Source organism: Neofelis nebulosa, chromosome 1, assembly GCF_028018385.1.
Source record: "Neofelis nebulosa isolate mNeoNeb1 chromosome 1, mNeoNeb1.pri, whole genome shotgun sequence".
In the NCBI taxonomy this organism is placed as follows: Eukaryota; Metazoa; Chordata; class Mammalia; order Carnivora; family Felidae; genus Neofelis; species Neofelis nebulosa.
This window is the reverse complement of record NC_080782.1, coordinates 117529042-117547098: the sequence shown is the minus strand read 5'-3', so window position 1 is coordinate 117547098 and position 18057 is coordinate 117529042. Positions and strand designations below refer to the sequence as shown.

General features: G+C 38.2%; 1 protein-coding gene across 6 annotated transcripts in view; it reads left to right on the top strand.

The window, feature by feature from the left end:
* The window catches only part of STK32A (serine/threonine kinase 32A), a 133279-nt gene that overhangs the window by 107741 nt on the left and 7481 nt on the right, over positions 1–18057 (top strand). For all 6 annotated transcript variants that reach the window (XM_058732580.1, XM_058732570.1, XM_058732573.1 and 3 more), the window contains 3 exons: positions 4187–4303; positions 7007–7132; positions 8593–8721. In XM_058732580.1, coding sequence (XP_058588563.1) covers positions 4187–4303; positions 7007–7132; positions 8593–8721 — 372 coding nt within the window. The remainder of the gene's footprint in view (positions 1–4186; positions 4304–7006; positions 7133–8592; positions 8722–18057) is intronic.

Below are 18057 nucleotides of genomic sequence, written 5' to 3'. Positions count from 1 at the left end.
TGTATTAACACTGTCAGATTCACTTTTCTTTTCTTTTCTTTTTTCTTCCTTTTCTTTCTTTCTTTCTTTCTTTCTTCCTTTCTTTCTTTCTTTCTTTCTTTCTTTCTTTCTTTCTTTCTTTCTTCTTCCTTCCTTTCTTTTGTTTTGGAAAGTTGAAGGAAAGTTACTGTTAGATTATTGAATTTAAATCCACTCTGTCAAGTATTGCTCTGGTGAGTTTTTCAAGGCCTATCATTTTTTATGTTTTTATCTCTCCTATATTATTAGATTACAAATTCATGAAAGGTGAAACATGTACCTTATACAGTTTAGTATTATTCCCAGTATTTAACTTTAGATAGATACATAACAGGTGTGTATTGAATGAATGGGGGAATAAGCCACTACATATCAATCTTGCCACATTCGCAGAAAGAATCGCCATGTAGGCTACAGGTAATTATGTTTCAAAATGCAGCTAATCACATTTAATTGCAACTATCAACACAACTAAGCCACAGAGGAAGGGTGCTAAACAATGATTTCGTCTACATTTACAAATTCTCACTTACAGAAAGATACATGTCTCAAAGATATGCTTGACATCTCCGTGGTTTCTGAACTTCATTGCAGTCTTGGTGAATGGGTGGGTCTCTTAACTATTAACCTGCTTGGTCTGCCTTTTCTGCCTTTGTGTTATCCTTGTTAGGTTCTGATGGGTACACACACAGTTTTACACTAATTGTACATCCCTAGCTGCAACTAACTCTATTGCTTTTGTACTCCTGAAATATGACTATAATCACACCTCATTTTCTCCCATCTAATGTTTTACCTTTGCCACCTTATGCATTCTTCATATTCTTTCTTTTATATGCTGCCAAAGAATTATTTCATATATCCTGTCATTGCATACTGTATTACTTTATAGTATATGTTCCATTGATTTAGGGGTGTTCAGTCGATATAAATATTTACAGGTTTTGTAAATAGACTATAGGCTTCACCAATGTAGAAATAATGTGTCTTATTCTTCATTGAATCCCCAGTGCCCAACAGAGGTGCTGGAACATCATGAGCATTCAATAAATATTTGGAAAATGAATAAATATACAATTCTGGTAGCTGATGAATTAACATGTATTTTAAATTTTTGAACTAGAAAAATAAGTTATTTTTTAGGTAAAGATGATGATTGACTATTTTTAATAAGTGGACAGACCATGAGGATGTTTTTTAATACTAGCTTCAGTCACATGGCCTTCTAAAGTAAATGGAAAAAAAGCCCACTTAAACCAGTTAGTTGCCTATGGCGTTCATCAGTTAATGTATTCATTTATCAAATCATGTTATGTTTCTAGCTGTCTGAGAAACAGTAAGTTTAGAAGCAGAAATGAAGAAAATTAGAAAAAAGAAAAGATGTATGTGCGCATGCATAGAATCCTGGAAGCTGAAGTGTGCCGAACGTGTCCCAGCTCTTAATAGTGTGCATGGAATGAGTCACACGTAGTGACCCACATTGCCCTTGACTAGCAAACAGCCAATAAGCATTGAGTATGGTGACCAGGTACCTAGCATTTCTTTTCTGAGATTGAGTTACACGGGTTATTTCCACTATAGTGTTAGCAAGACAAATGAATTGCCTATAGTCCTTTATTCAGTCTTGTGGGAAGAAAATACATACGACTGTGTATGTTTAGACCTTGGATAAAAGAAATAAAGTCTGGCCACTCTCCTTTTTAGAGGTCAACTCCTAGCAGTCTGTGGTTCCCCAAGTAACTTGACGTTGATATACCATGTGCAGAGTTAAGCCTTTCTTCACATCACCTCTATCCATGACTCACCTTGCTGTTCACTATTGACATTGGTATCCACCCTTGTTACCCATGTTCAAGAGTGATGAAAATCTCTCTCCTGCATTGTATGTGATATGTGTTAGCTGCTTTGTGGAGAATTTTACCCATGTTATGTGATTCAGTTTTTCCAACAATCTCACGTGGATGTTTATTTTATAGATAAAGGAGCTTCATCTTACAGAGGAAGGAATTGAAACTCCAATCGAGTGCCTTAATTTAGCACTCAATTCCTTTTTGCCTTCAAAGCTCAAACACTGAATTACATTACCTTTTTTTTTCTGCCAAGTTTTTATTTAAATTCCAGTTAGTTAACATACAGCATAATATTAGCTTCGGGTATAGAATTTAGTGAATCACCACTTGTATACAACACCCAGTGCTCATCACGAGTGCACTCCTTAATATCCATCACGTATTTAACCCATCTCCCCACCCACCTGTCCTCCAGTAACCACCAATTTGTTCTCTGTAGTTGAGAGTTTGTTGCTGGGGTTGCCATTCTTTTTTTACCCACTATCTTCCTTTGTTTTGTTTCTTAAATTCCACATGAGTGAAATCATATGGTATTTGTCTTTCTCTGACTTATTTCACTTAGCATGATACTCTCTAGCTCCATCCAAATCTTTGCAAATGGCATGATTTCATTCTTTTTGATGGCTGAGTAATATTCCTGTGTGTGTGTGTGTGTGTGTGTGTGTGTGTGTGTGTGTGTATACTACTTCTTTAGCCATTCATAGTCTGTGGACATTTGGGCTGTTTCCATAATTTGGCTATTGTTGATAATGCTGCTATAAATATGTGGGGGCATGTATCCCTCCCAATTAGTATTTTTGTATCTTTTGGGTAAATACCTAATAGTGCTATTGCTGAATCATAGGGTAGTTCTATTTTTAACTTTTTGAGGAATCTCCATACTGTTTTCCAGAGTGGCTGCCCCAGTTTCCACTCCCAGCAAAAGTGTAAGAGGGTTCCCCTTTCTCTGCATCCTTGCCAACACCTGTTGTTTCCTGTGTTGTTAATTTTGGCCATTTTAACTGGTGTGAAGGTATATCTCATTGCAGTTTTGATTTGTGTTTCCCTGATCATGAGTGATATGGAGTATCTTTTCATGTGTCTGTTAGCCATCTATAATTATGTTACTTTTTTTTTTTTTTTGAGAGAAAGAAAGAGCACACGAGCAAGGGGAGGGGCAGACAGGGGGAAAGAGAGACAGAATCTTTCTTAAGCAGGCTCCATGGCTCTGTGCGGATCCCAATGTGGGGCTCGCTCCTGCAACCCTGGGATCATGACCTAAGCCGAAATCAAGGGTCGGATGCTCAACTGACTGAGTCACCTAGGCACCCCCTCCCCATTACATTACCTTTAAATACTGGTTCATAACAGGAAAAAAATAAACTTCTATTTCTTCCAATTTGTTTCATAGGCCCACAATCACTTATTAAGTATCTTGAAAGGGCCAGGCACTTGATAAATATACATGCCCATATTAACTGTCCCATTGTTGGTTAATCTAATATGGCAATTTTGTCCATTCAACAAACATGTAATGAGCACCTGTTAGGTCCAATGCACACACATATGAGTATGGGATAATCTCTGGCCCTAAATAGCTCACAGTTCGCATAAAAGACAAAATCCCACAAATCTATTTTATGAAATAGAGAAATTAATATAGGTAAAGACTGCCCTCTAGTGGACAGCTGTGAAAAATATGACAAAGCCACTGTTTTGATTTCTTTTCCCCCAAGTTAAATCTATAGAAGAACTTGGTTCTCTCAGAAGTGAAAGTACTTTGCCTTGTCATAAAATTCCCTACCCCTCTCCATGGAACTAGCAACTTATAGCATTATGGACGGAGGATGAAGCTCTGTGGGTAACATTCTATCTTGAACTTATTATTGATTCAAACAAGTGCAAGGAGATGCAGAGTAAAATGCTGGATCTCCTTATAATCAACATGTAAGGGACATTTTTTTTAAGTTCCATTTACTGAACACTTGTCCCATGTTTTATGTAAATACTTGTATAAGTTACCTTACAAAACAGTCCCAAATTGGTATCTCAGAGGTGGATTTAGTGTACAGAAATGTTTCGTTTGGCCCAATGGACTTAGCTACTTTTAAAAATTCTGAGATTTCACAAGAAACTATAGATTTCTGGTGTCTTTTTTTTTTTTCTTTTAAGAGAGCTGGCGACATCACATTTGCATATGAAAACAACAATCAGCTGGAAGGGATTAGAAAATGATACTGAGATTTTAGTCCTTGAAAATTTAGCTCAGAAACATTTGCAAAGCAACATTTTTTCTTTCCCTATAAAAATGAAGACTCTTACTGCTTCTCTTCCCCAAGAGACCATACCATATTCGCTCCGGTGCATCCAGCAAGGAAATCGCGCACATGTTTGAGACGGCTATTGTGACTTACCCTTCTGCCTGGTCACAGGAAATGGTGTCACTACTTAAGAAGGTAAGAAGGAGGACAGCATGACAAAAGGAAGTGGTAAAAAGAAGCATGCTTTCTGGTTGGAGGGAAGAAGTTAGTCTGCAATACTGGAGGCGGTCATGACAATGTACATTTCTAGAGTGGGCTTTGCACCGAACAGCTTTCAAACACATGGTTTCATGAAGGCAACACAGGTGTCCTCTTGCTCAGCCATCTCAAACTCAACTATGTCCAAGATGAAGTCCCTGACCTCTGTCTCCTGGACTTTGTGTGATGTTCCCTTTCTCGGTGACTGGCCTCTGCATCCATCCAGTTATGGAAGCCAGAAACGAGAAATGATCCATCTCATCTCCCCCGTTTCCAATTCATCGCTAAGTTCTGTAATCTGATTTCGTAACTATCTCTTGAATCTGTCACTTCTCTTTATCTCTACTGCTATCCCCCCAGTCCTACTGCCATCACGTCCTGCCTTATAACTGGTTTGTCCTGTACACTTTTGCACACTCCAGTCTATTCTCCCCCCTGCCACATAACGATCTGTTCAAAGCAAAATTAATTGTCTTCTCATTGTTCTCAGAAAAAAGATCAGAATTGTTCGTATGGTATAAAGGTTCTAAAGCCTTTAAGCCACTCAAGCCTTATTTTGGACTTTTATTCCCCTTTTGACTACACATAAACTGCTTCAGCCTTCTTTTTCTCCTCTCCTTTTCCTCCCCCTCCTCACCAGCATCTGTCAATTTCTCACCACCAGACCTTTGCATTTGCTAGTCCCTCTTCCTGGAACAGTGCTCCCATCCCCAGCACTACCAGCTCCCTCCTTTATAAAAATCAGTGCTACTCACTGGGATTCATTGACTGGTTCAAGCTCATGCATTGCTTCCTACTGGTCCACAGGAAGTCCAGAAATTGAGAGAAGCCTTTAGAGATTGTTGTATCAGTTTGATACTGCTGATGCCTCTGAGTACATGGTCAGTGAACTCATCTCGAACAGGGTGTAACACAAGTCACAAGTTGTGCATGGTGTAACTCTGCATATTAGCCGTGCACTGTAAGACCATGTATGGATCTCACTGGATTGGAAATTAAAACAAACAGAAATAATTGGCCCTTCTATACAGTTTGAGAAGCACAGCTTTAGACTTCAGCTTAAATATCACTTCCTCAAGCAGCTTTCCTCTGTTATAAGCTCACATAGCAATGTCTTTCCTTCATATCATTGTTTTTAATTTGAAACTATGCATTGCATGTGTGTGATTCTTGGGTTAATGATTATTGTCCTCTAAGCCACATGAGGAGGCAGCATGTCAGCTTCTTCATCATGTTATCCTCGGCATCTAGCACAGAGTCTGACAGGTGGGAAAATCTGGTACTTGAATAAATGAGGTCCGTAGTGTCCGTCAGATTTTCCATGTTCACGGAAAAGATTAGTAGCAATTGTAGCAGCAGCTAAGTCATATGTATTGAATGATTATATGGAACAAAGAATGAGGAGCCCCAGAGGATGTGCTTATTTTTCTTCAAAGAGGGAAAATTACACAAGTCATGGCCAGTTAAGGACAAGAGCTTTGAGGGCCGAAGATTCATACTTGTACTTCTTGTCTTTGGGGTCAACTTCCCTGTTTTGGAATAGGGATATTGATAATGTCAAGAATAGTGGGGGCATTTTCCATAATCAGATTTTCCTCAGTTCCAAGAGAGCCCTCCTCACCCCACAATTACACCCTGATGATCCACAGCTATAGTCTCCAGGAATGTTCTCAAGGAGAACTGACATTTCCCATTTGGGCCACAGGACTGATGTGATACTGGCTCTAAGTGGTTATGTGAGGGGAAAATCTTTAATCCCTGTTAGTAAACCCCAAACTGTAAACAGTAACCTTGGTTGCATCTTTGTCACACCCAGTATATTTTTATTAATTATTAATATTAACAGTTGCTATAATATTAATAGCAAGAATAATTGCTACTAATTATTAATTATTAATTATTTGATGATGAATTAGCAATATGAACAGCTAAAACTTTTAGTAGGAAATGAATTTCATTTATAGAAATGCATGAGCATTCACCACCTAATAAGAACAGACCTTCTCTTAGGTACTTTGTGTACATGGCTCATTTAATCCTAGCTACAACCTTATGAAATAGACAATTATCCCCTTCAATATATACTAAATGAAGATTGAGAGGACAAACTTGACCATAGTTAATAAAGTAGGGGAGTCAGGGGCACCTGGGTGGCTCAGTCGGTTGAGCTCCTGACTTGGGCTCAGGTCATGATCTCACGGTTTGTGGGTTCGAGCCCCACGTCGGGCTCTGTGCTGACAGCTTGGAGCCTGCTTCAGATTCTGTGTCTCCCTCTCTCTCTGCCTCTCCCCCGCTCATGCTTTGTCTCTGTTTCTCAAAAATAAATAAATGTAAAAAAAATTTTTTAAATAAATAAATAAAGTAGGGGAGTCAGGAATCAAAGGTATGATTGACTCAGTAGGACAGTCTATTTTCACGCACCACACTGCAAAAACCAACTTATAGCTTATTCTATTCATGCATTATCGCATTATTTATGTATGTATTACCTATATTATTTGTTTATAGGGTGGAGGAAGGGGGACGCTGCCTTGTATCCTTCAGTTCTACACCTGAAACCTTTTTTAGAAGGAATTTGTATGATTTTTTCGCCCCACTTTGACTTTCATGATGATCTTGATATTTGTATTCCGTTGGCAGCTACTTGAGCTGAATCCAGATCAACGATTCTCTCACTTGTCCGACGTTCAGAACTTCCCGTATATGAATGACATGAACTGGGATGCAGTTTTGCAGAAGAGGCTTATTCCAGGTTTTATTCCTAATGTGAGTCAATCCTAACCAACCGATCACAACTCTCATTCAGTTACACACAGAGTCTCATTAGATAACCTCACCGGTGTCCGAAGACAGCCCCACTCCTGTCTTACAGATGAGAAGATGGTAAATGGGCCACCAAAGTTCACATGGCTAGCAAGTGGCCAAGTGGGGTTCTAACGCAGGTCTATCTGTGTCTGGAGTCCCAGCTCCTAACCATTTTTTGTGGCATGCTTCCACTGGAAGGAAGCTCTAGTCCTCCAAATAGTCATTCCCAGGAATTTTCTCATTGAGGAAACAGTGTTTTCTCTGATTTCAAAGATATAGAAATTTGTGTCCATGGAGTTCTGTGAGTCACAGCATTGAAAATGTTGGATTTATTTTTACCATTCACCCCTCTTCCTTAGGTGGTTCTCTGCCACAGAGCCATACTTGTAAGCACTAATAGCCAAAGGGAAATAATTCCCACTGGATGACTACCTGCCTGAGGGACATCTGTGGCCTTCTGCAGACTGCTGGTAAAGCTGGAGTCCGGAAGCTTCAGCCACAGGGCCCACATGAGGCCTCTAGCTTCCCTCTTCTAGTCTAATTCTACACATTCAGTATCATGTAGATCAGCAGGATAATGAACTCCTAAAGGGGACAGTTGAGACAGTTCAGAGTTTTCTGTTCAGCCCAAGGGAGGTGCAAGCTGTTCGCTTGTGAAGGTGTGATCTTTCATGTGCAAATAGAGGCATGGATGGGTGGGTCGGGTGAAGGTGCAAGGGGGGGCGACACGAGTGGGCAGTGTGGTGGAGTTCTGGGGCTAGGAGTTGCTGCCTCATGGAACAAGAGAGTAGGTCTAGATCTCACTTGGCCACGTTGCAGAATCTGGTAGGGGCAGGTGTACCTTGGCTGATGGACGTATGACACCATGGAGATCTAGACCCATCTCCTGTTGCTTCCATTCTTCCTCCTACACGCCACACCACAGCAATTAGCCATTGATGCTGCCTCAGGAGGGGTTCTGCATATGATTCTCTGACTTTATTGTCAATCTGAATCACCTGGGGAGGTTGTTAAAAATGTACTTTCCTCAGCCTCATGTTCAGAAACGCTGACTCTGGAGGTCTGGCTGGGGAAATGAGAAGTTGAGCAAACAACTCAGGTGATTCTGATCTATGTGATCATTAGAACACACTTTAAGAAACCTAATTTACAAGCTCAAACTTTAGGAAGATAACTATTATTTGATCTCCTTTCTCACTCACTGAGGGCTCATGGGGAGTTTAGAAAATATACAAAATAGAAAATCAAAAAAGAGTATGAAAAACAATGCTGGCAATAAATTATCTGAAACCAAGGAGGAATCACAGCTCCTTATTCTTGGACGGCTCCATCAAAACTAGGTGTTATTCTTGCCATTTGTCCTGGTGTATTTGTAGAATGATACGGAATCAAAGGAGTGAGCCAACTTGTCTTTCTTGCAGAAAGGCAGGCTGAATTGCGACCCCACCTTTGAACTTGAAGAAATGATTTTGGAGTCCAAACCTCTTCACAAGAAAAAGAAGCGCCTGGCAAAGAAGGAGAAGGAGATGAGGAAATGTGAATCCTCTCAGGTAAGCAGGTCCCCACCAGACTCAGAGTCATGGGACTCTTCCTGATGGCCATGGTTTGTGGGAGAGCTTCTGGTGGGAGGTCCCCTCAACACACCCCGTTTCTGCTTTGTGAATGCACAGTCACTGAGCCTTGGGCCTTCTGAAATGGCATGCAGGGGCAGCTGTGGGGACCCAAGCCAAGCAGCAATGTTTCACTGCAGATTCTCTAGCTCTGTCATTAACTGTATTTGGTTACTGACCTCTTCAAACTCTCATTTCAAATTTTACAATTTCCAATTGGCCAAGCCTCAATGAGGTGACTCCTCCTAAAATTACAGGCAAGGAGCTGGTTCTAAAGTACACACGTGGCTGTTTGGGGCGCCCCTCCAACCTTAGAGGTGGTGCCTGTTCTTTGCCACAAGCAAAATTTCATTATATCCGGCCAAGCAGAAGTGAAGAGTGTCTATTCACAGAAAAAATTGAATTCTTATGGATGCTATGGCTGGATTTCAGGCTGTGTTAAAATTGTTTTGTGACTATATTATTCTCTGTCAGTTGGAGCTCAGATTTCAATGCAGTCACTTGCAGGGACTCAGGAGAATTTGAGACTCACATGTGGTTCTGTGTATTAGAATGATGGTGAAGTAGTAAACATTCCCTTTGCATCTAATGGTCATCCATCTATCCATATACCCATCCATTCTTCCCCCTGCCTACCCACCACTCAGCTAATGGTCATCCATCCTTTCATCCATCCATTCATTTAGGCTGCTTTTGTTGAGTATATATTATCTGCCAGGCCCATTGCACTGAAGATTATATGAATGAGACAGAATCCCTGCATTCAATGACATCCCTGTCCTCGAAGGTAGCTCTGCAAACAAATAAATATTCTCAATGTCCTTAATGTCTCCAGTCCTCCAGGGCCACTATATCCTGTAACAGCCAATCTACCAAAGTCCACATCTTTTCTGTTCACAGAATGGGCCTCTTGCCAAATGCCCACCTGTAAATATTTTCTGCAGCCCTCCAAGGAATGTTCAGCTCTGTCACAGATTCATCTTACTTGCTGCTTCGCCGCACCTTCCTCCTAATGATCTGTTCTTCACATCATAACCAACTAGCTTCTCCAGACTTGCTTCTGCCTATGCACCTGTAGAGCTTGCCTATACAGGCTTCTCTGTGAACAGGCTGCCAAATGTAGCCAAGACCAAGAGAACATATCTATTACAAGTATTCTAAAGTTTCAGTGATGGCAGCAGTTTGTGAATAACCTTTGACCGTGCCTCACACGTTCTACCCGGTATGTCTACCTTTCCATCCATCCTTGTACTATGTCATTCTTGTTTTCGCTCAAACCCCCCTAATCACAAAGATCCTATAGGTATCTGACCCTCAATAACTACTGGTTTTGTCCTTCTTTAGGACCCTTGCTCTTCCCTTTTCCTTCAATGTTCTACTCTCAGCTCTTCACATAGGGGGTTTCTGAAGATAAGGTCCTTCACAACTGCTCTCTTTCTCAGCTCCTATTTCTAATTACTTCATGACATTAACATAATTTATAAGTATTTATGTGTTTGTGTTTCTTTTTCTATCCCACTAAAATGAATTCTTCTTGTGGGAGAAGACCCGGTCTTACCCACCAGTGTCTTCATGGTAATGCCTTAAAAGAGTATTAATACAGTATAGATTCAATAAATAAGAGCATCGGGATACTGGAAGGAAAGAAAACTTTATAATTGGACAGTGAAAATTAGGCACTGCTGTTTTTAGAGTTACAAGGTCATGCTACCCCACCAGACATTCTTCCCGAAGCCACCTCTTATCCTAGTTCTTCCCCACACCCAGCCCCTGGAAGCCTCTGTCCTGATGGGAAAAGCTATAAACCACTTACCCACAGTACAGAGCTTAGCATTTTTTAAAACCACGCAAAAGAAGGAAACTGTTTCCTCTTTCTTCCAGGCTTCACATCAACCTCAAAATCATTTACCAAGAAGTGGCTTTGCCTATAACAAAAACAGGCCCTTCCATCTCTAATCAGAGAAGTGTACATCCTCTTGGTCTTTTTGTTTTGTTTTATTTTAACGTTTACTTATTTTGAGAGAGAGAAAGAGGGAGTGCGATCTGGGGAGGGGCAGAGAGAGGGGGAGAGAGAATCCCAAGCAGGCTCTGCGTGGTCTGCACAGAGCCCAACACAGGGCTTGAAGTCACAAACCTTGAGATCGTGACCTCAGCTAAAATCAAGAGTTAGGTCCTTAACAGACTGAGCCACCTAGGCGCCCTTCATTTTGTTTTGTTTTTAAATTTTTATTGGGGTAAAATATGTATAACATCAAATTTCCCACTTTAACCATTTTTAAGTGTACAATTCAGTGGCATTAAGTACATCCGCGATGTTGTACAGCCACCACCACTATTTATTTCCGTAAGTTTTTGTTACCTAAACCCCATTTGTTTTTTCTTTAATTTCTTTCAGCAATGTTTTGTACTTTTGAGAGTACAAAGTTTTCACCTTGGTTATACTTATTCCTAAGTATTTTATTCTTTTGAACACTATGGAAATTGAATTATTAACTTCCTTTTTGGATTGTTAATTACCAGTGTATAGAAACACAACCAATTATTCTGTGTTGATTTGTATACTGCGATTTTACTGAATTCATTTATCAGCTTTACAGCTTCCTTGTGGGTTCTATGGGATTTCCTCCCTCTAAGACCATGTCATCTGCAAATAAGGATAGCTTTACTCCTGCCTTTGCAGTTTGGATGCCTTCTTTCCTTTTCTTTCCTAACTGCTCTGGCTAGAAATTCTAGGACATTATTGAATAGCAATGGTAAGAGCAGGCATCTTTGTCTTTTTTCTGATCTTAGTGGGAAATACTTTCATCTTTTACCATTGAGAATTGTGTTAGCTGTAAGTTTTTTGTAAATGTCGTTTAGCTTGTTGAAGAAGTGTACTTCAACTCCTAGTTTTTTAATGTTTTTCTCTTGAAGGGCTTTGGATTTTGTCAAATGCCTCTTCTGGGTCAAATGAGATAATCTTGTGCATTTGTCTTTTCCTAGTTCTATTAATGTGATGTGTTATGTTGGCTGGTTGTCTTATGGTGAACCATTCTCACACTCCTGGGATAAATCCCACTTGCTCATCGTGTATAATCTTTCAATATGCTGTTGGATTCCAATTGCTAGTATACTGTTGAAGATTCTTGCATCTATATTCATAATGAAAATTGTCCTATAATTTTCTTTTGATGTCTTTAGCTGTTTTACTATTGAGGTAAAGCTGGGCTCATAGAATGAGTTAGTGTTCCCTCTTCTGTCTTTTCAGAAGAGTTTGAGAAAGATTGGTGTTATTTCTTCTTTAAACATTCAGTAGAATTTACTGCTGAAGACATCAGATTCTGAGCTTTTGTTTGTTAGAAAGTTTGCATTTCGGATTCTTACTTGTAGGTTACCATTTACTTGTTACAGGTCTGTTGAGATATTTTATTTTTTCTGAAGTCAAGGTGCGTAATTTGTGTTCTTCTAGAGCTCAGTTATTTGCATCTTTTCTCTTTTTTATGTATGGCTAAACATTTGCCAATCTTGTTAATCTTTTCAAAGAAATGACTTTTGATGCCATTATGTCTATTCTCTATTTCATTTGTCTTTGCTCTCATCTTTATTATTTCATTCTGCCAGATTTGGGTTTATTTTGCTTTTCTTTTTCTAATTCATAAGAATATGAAGTTAGGTTACTGATGTGGGATATTTCTTCTTCTCTAATGTAGACATTTACAGCTATAAAACACCCTCTGAGCATTATCTTCAATGCATTCCCTAAATTCTAATATCTTGGGTTTGTTTGTTTGTTTTTATTTATTTATCTTGGAGTATTTTCTACTTCTTGTGATCGTTTTTGACACAATTGTTGTTTAAGAATGTGGTATTTAATTTCCACATATTTATGAATTTTCCAGTTTTACTTCTGTTGTTGATTTCTACCTTCATTTTGTTGTAGTCAGAGAAGATAACTTGTAAGCTTTTAATCTTTTAAAATTTATTGAGAATGTTTTGTGGCCTAACATATGGTTTCCTCCCATGATTTCTTTTAACTCTTTGAGCATATTTAAGATAGTTGTTTTCAGAGCGCCTGGGTGGCTCAGTCAATTGAGCATCTGACTCTTGATTTCAGCTCAGGTAATGACCCCAGGGTCATGGGATGGAGCCCCACCTTGGGCTCTGCACTGACAGCATGGAGCCTGCTTGGGATTCTCTCTCCCATTCTCCCTGCCCCTCCCTTGTGCTCGCTTGCTCTCTCTCTCTCTCTCTCTCAAAATATATCAACAAAGTTAAAAAAAAAAAAAAAAGATAGTTGTTTTAAAGTCTCTGTCTAGTATATCCGCTGTTTGGGCTTCCTCAGGGATGATTTCCGTCAATTGATTGTGTTCTTCTGAATTGACCCTACTTTCCTGTTTCTTTGCATGCCTTGTGGTTTCATTGTCAAACACTTGACATTTGAATATCGTAAGGCAGTATTCTCTCCTTCCATAGGGCTTGCTGTTTTACGATTGTTGAAGGCTATACTTGTCCCTTTTTAAGTAACTTTTACAAACTACTTTTACAAACTCTGTATTCCTTGTCATGTGTCATCCCTGCAGTTCCTGTTATGTTAGCTTGTGTTTAGCTAATATTTTGACAGAGATTCCCTTGAACACCAGGAGCATTTTTTAAGTTGCGTTTTTTTCTTGATTTAGTGTTTCCTTGGTTAAAAAACCTTTGATTGCATTCCAAAATTCTGACAAAGTTAGCTCTGACAGTTTCTGCTTGTTTTTTATGTTTCTGTTGATGGGAGCTTGGCACTGCCTACTCTAATTTTTTGTTTTAGTTCCTCCTAATCTTGTACCCTACGTTTAAAAATAAAAATTATTTTGCTTCAAAATAAAGGTTAATATTCTCCCAAAGAGGAATCAGAAGGATCGTGAATTTCAAAAGAGTACTCTATCTCTACTCTTTGACATCAAGTTTTTAAAAATGTGAGGATCAATCTTAGCCACTCATTACAGTATTACCATGTTCCTTTATTCATTCATTCATTCATTCATTCATTTATTCATTCATTCATTCATTCATTCAATACATGATTATAAAGTGCCTGCTATGTCAGGAAATGTCTCTGTCTTGCTAGTCATTGCTACCCTTAGATGTACAAAGTACTCTGGAATTATTTAGGGATCCTAAATGAGGGTTCAGGAAAGGCTTTCCAGAAGAGGAAGCATTTGATCTGGTTCCTCTAGGTTGAATAGGGGTAGCCAAGCAGAAAACAAAGGATAAGGGCATTTCAGAACTGGTATATCCTGAAAGTATAGATATGCCTTCATTATTTTAAAAGAAATGAAATGACAGATGGTTGCCATTGGTAGGAAATACCCATGCTGTGTTCAAGAGGCCTGTGCTATTTGCTCACCCTCTGCCCCTTCAATCTCATCCAGAGACATATCCCAAGACATCGTATTCCTCCAACCAAATCTCACAAGAATGCCTACCACAGCAACATCATTGTTTACCTGTATCCCCCTCCAGTCTCCATTTCTGTCCCACTGTAGCTCAAACTCACTGTACTGCTCTAGGAGCTGATTCATCACTGCTTAGGCACCATATTAGAAAAGACTCACGTGTATTGGCAAGAAAACCCTACTCAAGCCACAAGCCTGGAAAAGAGGTCAGGAATTCAGCTGTGATCTTTTTAGTGATAATTCATGGTCTCCTACTACTCACTCAGTCTTTAAATCCTGCTTCCCAGTTGGGGAAAAAAGGTTCACAGCAAAACCATTGGCTTATCTTCTCCTCATTCCATCCATTTTCTTATTTGCATTTCATCAAAATGGAAATCTTTAACATAATTTTTAGCCCAACTAATTTTATTAATGGAGCCATCATTTCCATTTAAAGATGTACTTTAAATATCCTGCAAACCTGTTAACCTCTTGTTTTATCTGGTCTGTTTGTTTTGGTTAAATTATTTTAAGAGATGCTAGGGAAAGAGAGAGAGATAATTTTCATTATATATATATATCCTCTGGATATATATATATCCTAAAAACCTTTATTAAGGGGAAGAGCCCTACATTGCCTATTTTGTGTATAGGAAAATAAAACATTGTAATTTTTTAATATATTTGATTTTATATATATTTTATATTTATACAATAATATATAATACTTGATATATAAATACACATATCTAAATGAATAACTGCATAAATATAAATATATATTTATGTATATACCCACAAAAATAGGTAGAACTCTAGTAGAGTTGTTTTGCTTTTGTTTTTTAACTTTTTCATGTGGGAAAAGAGGTGAGGGGAGTCGTGCCTCAGATGCCTTCTGAACTTGTAAAGGTAATCTATGCAGATATTTATGTCTTAGGGGAAAGTGATATAAATGTAAATACTATCACCAGGCCAACGTGTTATTCAGTAAGAGATCCACTCAGCCTCGCAGATACGCTAGAGGGTAGGATTTATTTTCACAGGGCTTACTACCAACCTCTTATGTCCAAAAATCTTACAAGAGACTTTTTTAGAAATATCTACTAGAATATGTTTTTTGTGTTGTTTTTGTTTGTTTTTGTTTTGCCTTAATGATGAAGACCTCTTATCTGTGGCTCTAAGGAAGAGGGAACATTTTCTTCTTTTGTAGACTTCTTTCACGGACTGCTGGGAAGGTCTTTGTGTTTCTAGACTAAGAAGTAGAATTGTCTTAGTACTGAGCAGAAAAGCAGCAGCCTTGAAATGTTCTAAACTTGTAATGAGGATAATAAAGGGGTAGAGTTATCTTGTTAAAAGATGGAATGTGTAACTATCTGTAATGATGGTTTCAACATGTTGAATACTCAATGCTAATACAACTGGCAGAGGGGCAGGGGTATTGTTGATCTTCAGTAGAGTGTTTGAAATCTGTTAGAGGGTACACATCCCTTCTTTCAGTGAGAGCTGTCATCTTTTGTGAATACTTCCTGTCATGTCCAGATGAGGCAGTGGCTGTAGTGGTTACTTAGTAAACAGCTATGTGGGTTTTTTGGAGTAATGATTTAACATTAACTTGTGTAATCTTTGTAAGTATTGATGCCTTTATTATATGGATAAAAAATAGGAATGGTAATAGGACACCTTGTAATTGATCTGAGAAGGAAGTAAGATAATGTTAGTAAGGCATAGTACCCACTAACTGGGTTAAGTTGTAGATTTATATAATGCCAAAAGCTTATCATATGACCCCTTGGACTTCTAGGCCCCCGCTATATCAGTGTTTCTCAACCTTAGCATCACATGTAACCCATTTGGGAAAAACTTCTTTTAGGATACTGGTGTCTGGATCCCACCCAAGATCGGTTACCTTTGAATCTGGGAGTGTGGCTTGGACATCAGTATTTTAAGAAGTTCTTCAGGTTGAGTTAGAAAGTTCTAAGGTTGAGATCCACTGGTATAGAATCCAGGATATGATTAAATAAAGTAAAAGCATTAAATTTTTCCCTTTCCTCCTGTTTTCTCATTTATAAAATGAAGTTGATGTTGTTACACCCATTTCATAGACTTCTTCTGAGTCAATTAGTGCATGTAATGATTTGTTATTATGTTTGGCTTTTCCATTCTACGTCCTGACTCCTAACTTCTTTCTTTCCCACATTCATACTTTTCTTCATGTCAGATGTCTCTGCTTCTTTGCTTCCAGAATGTTCCCTGTTTTATCCCTCTCTGCTCATCAACAGCTTTAAAGTATAGAAGTATAGTTCTATAAAGTATAGAACCAAAAAGGTAGACATACTGTGTAGGTGCTCTGCTATTGAGGCAAATGACTTAAGTCCTCTTTTACCATCTGATTTCCACGTGCTCCAAACCCCTCAGATTTTTTTCGGTGCCCCCTCCTTGCATCCTGGTCTGCTCGCAGTTTGTTCTGCTCATCCCTGAGAAGTAAGTTCTAAGAGCTTTAACCAACCTTTCCTTCTCAGCCACTTAAGACAAACATTCATCCCCCCAGTCTGTTCACCTCCCGCTCCTTCCCCTCATTTTCTCCTTTTGGCTACTGTTGTTGAATTGTCCATGTCACTGCACATCTTAAACTTTTTCACCTAAAGCAGAGGAAAGAGAACACGTTAAATGTGACCTTCATGGGCCAGGGGTGGGACTGTTGGGGTCTGCACTGCTGTATCACAAACTCCCCTCTGAGTATCTGTCTTATTATATCTTTAAGTTAAATAGACTTATGTGATAGAGAAAAAAAACTCACATGCATTTCTGCATTTTAGTTGATTACAGTCTTGATTTTTAATATTAAAATATTTTTAAATGTTAATATTTCAAAGTTTTTTAATGTTATATTTTTGTATCATTTTATATGTTCATATATGCATATATCTTTATATATGTGTTTATATATTATATAGAAATATATAGAGAAACATATTACATAATTTTTACATATATTTTATATTTTATGCATGTTTATATAAATATTTTGTTAATATATAATATATGTATATATAAACATAAAATATTGTATATGTTTTATACATATATAACATATATGTATAAATATTATATAATAATTTATGTATGCCTATGTATTTATATTTTATGTAATACTTTGATACTAAAACAAAAAATTTGGTCAACTATACTCAAAGAAAAAAAAATCCAACCTAAAAAAAACAAGCTAAACTAGCCAAGGAAAAAAGAGAAAGGACCCAAATCAATAAAATATAAATGAAAGAGGAGACATTACAACTGATAGCACAGAAATGCTAAGGAGCATAGAAAGCCACTATGAACAACTATACACAAACAAACTGGACAACCTAAAGAAATGGTTGTTTTGGTTTTTTTTTACTAAGGAAAACTCTTAGTAACATACAACCTGCAAATTCTGAATCAGAAAGAAATTAAAGATCTGAACAGACCAATTATTGGTAAGGAAAATGAATCAGTAATCAAAGCTCTTCCACCAAAGAAAAGCCCAGGACAGATACTTTCAGGTGTTAATTTTACTAAACATTTAAAGAAGAATAAACACCAATTCTTCTCAAATTCTTCCAAAAAACCAAAGAGGAGAGGACACCCCAATCCAATTTTATAACACTAGCATTACCCTGATACCAAGGCCAGAAAAAGACACTAAAAGAAAAGGAAACTCCGGGACAATATCCCTGATGAATACAAACACAAAATTCCTCAATAAAATACAAGCAAACTAAATTCAGAAGTACATTAAAAGGATCATTCACCATGGTCAAGTGGAATATATCCTTAGGACGCATAGATGGTTTAACATATGCAAATCAATAAATGTGAGATATCACACTGAATTGAAAGAGGA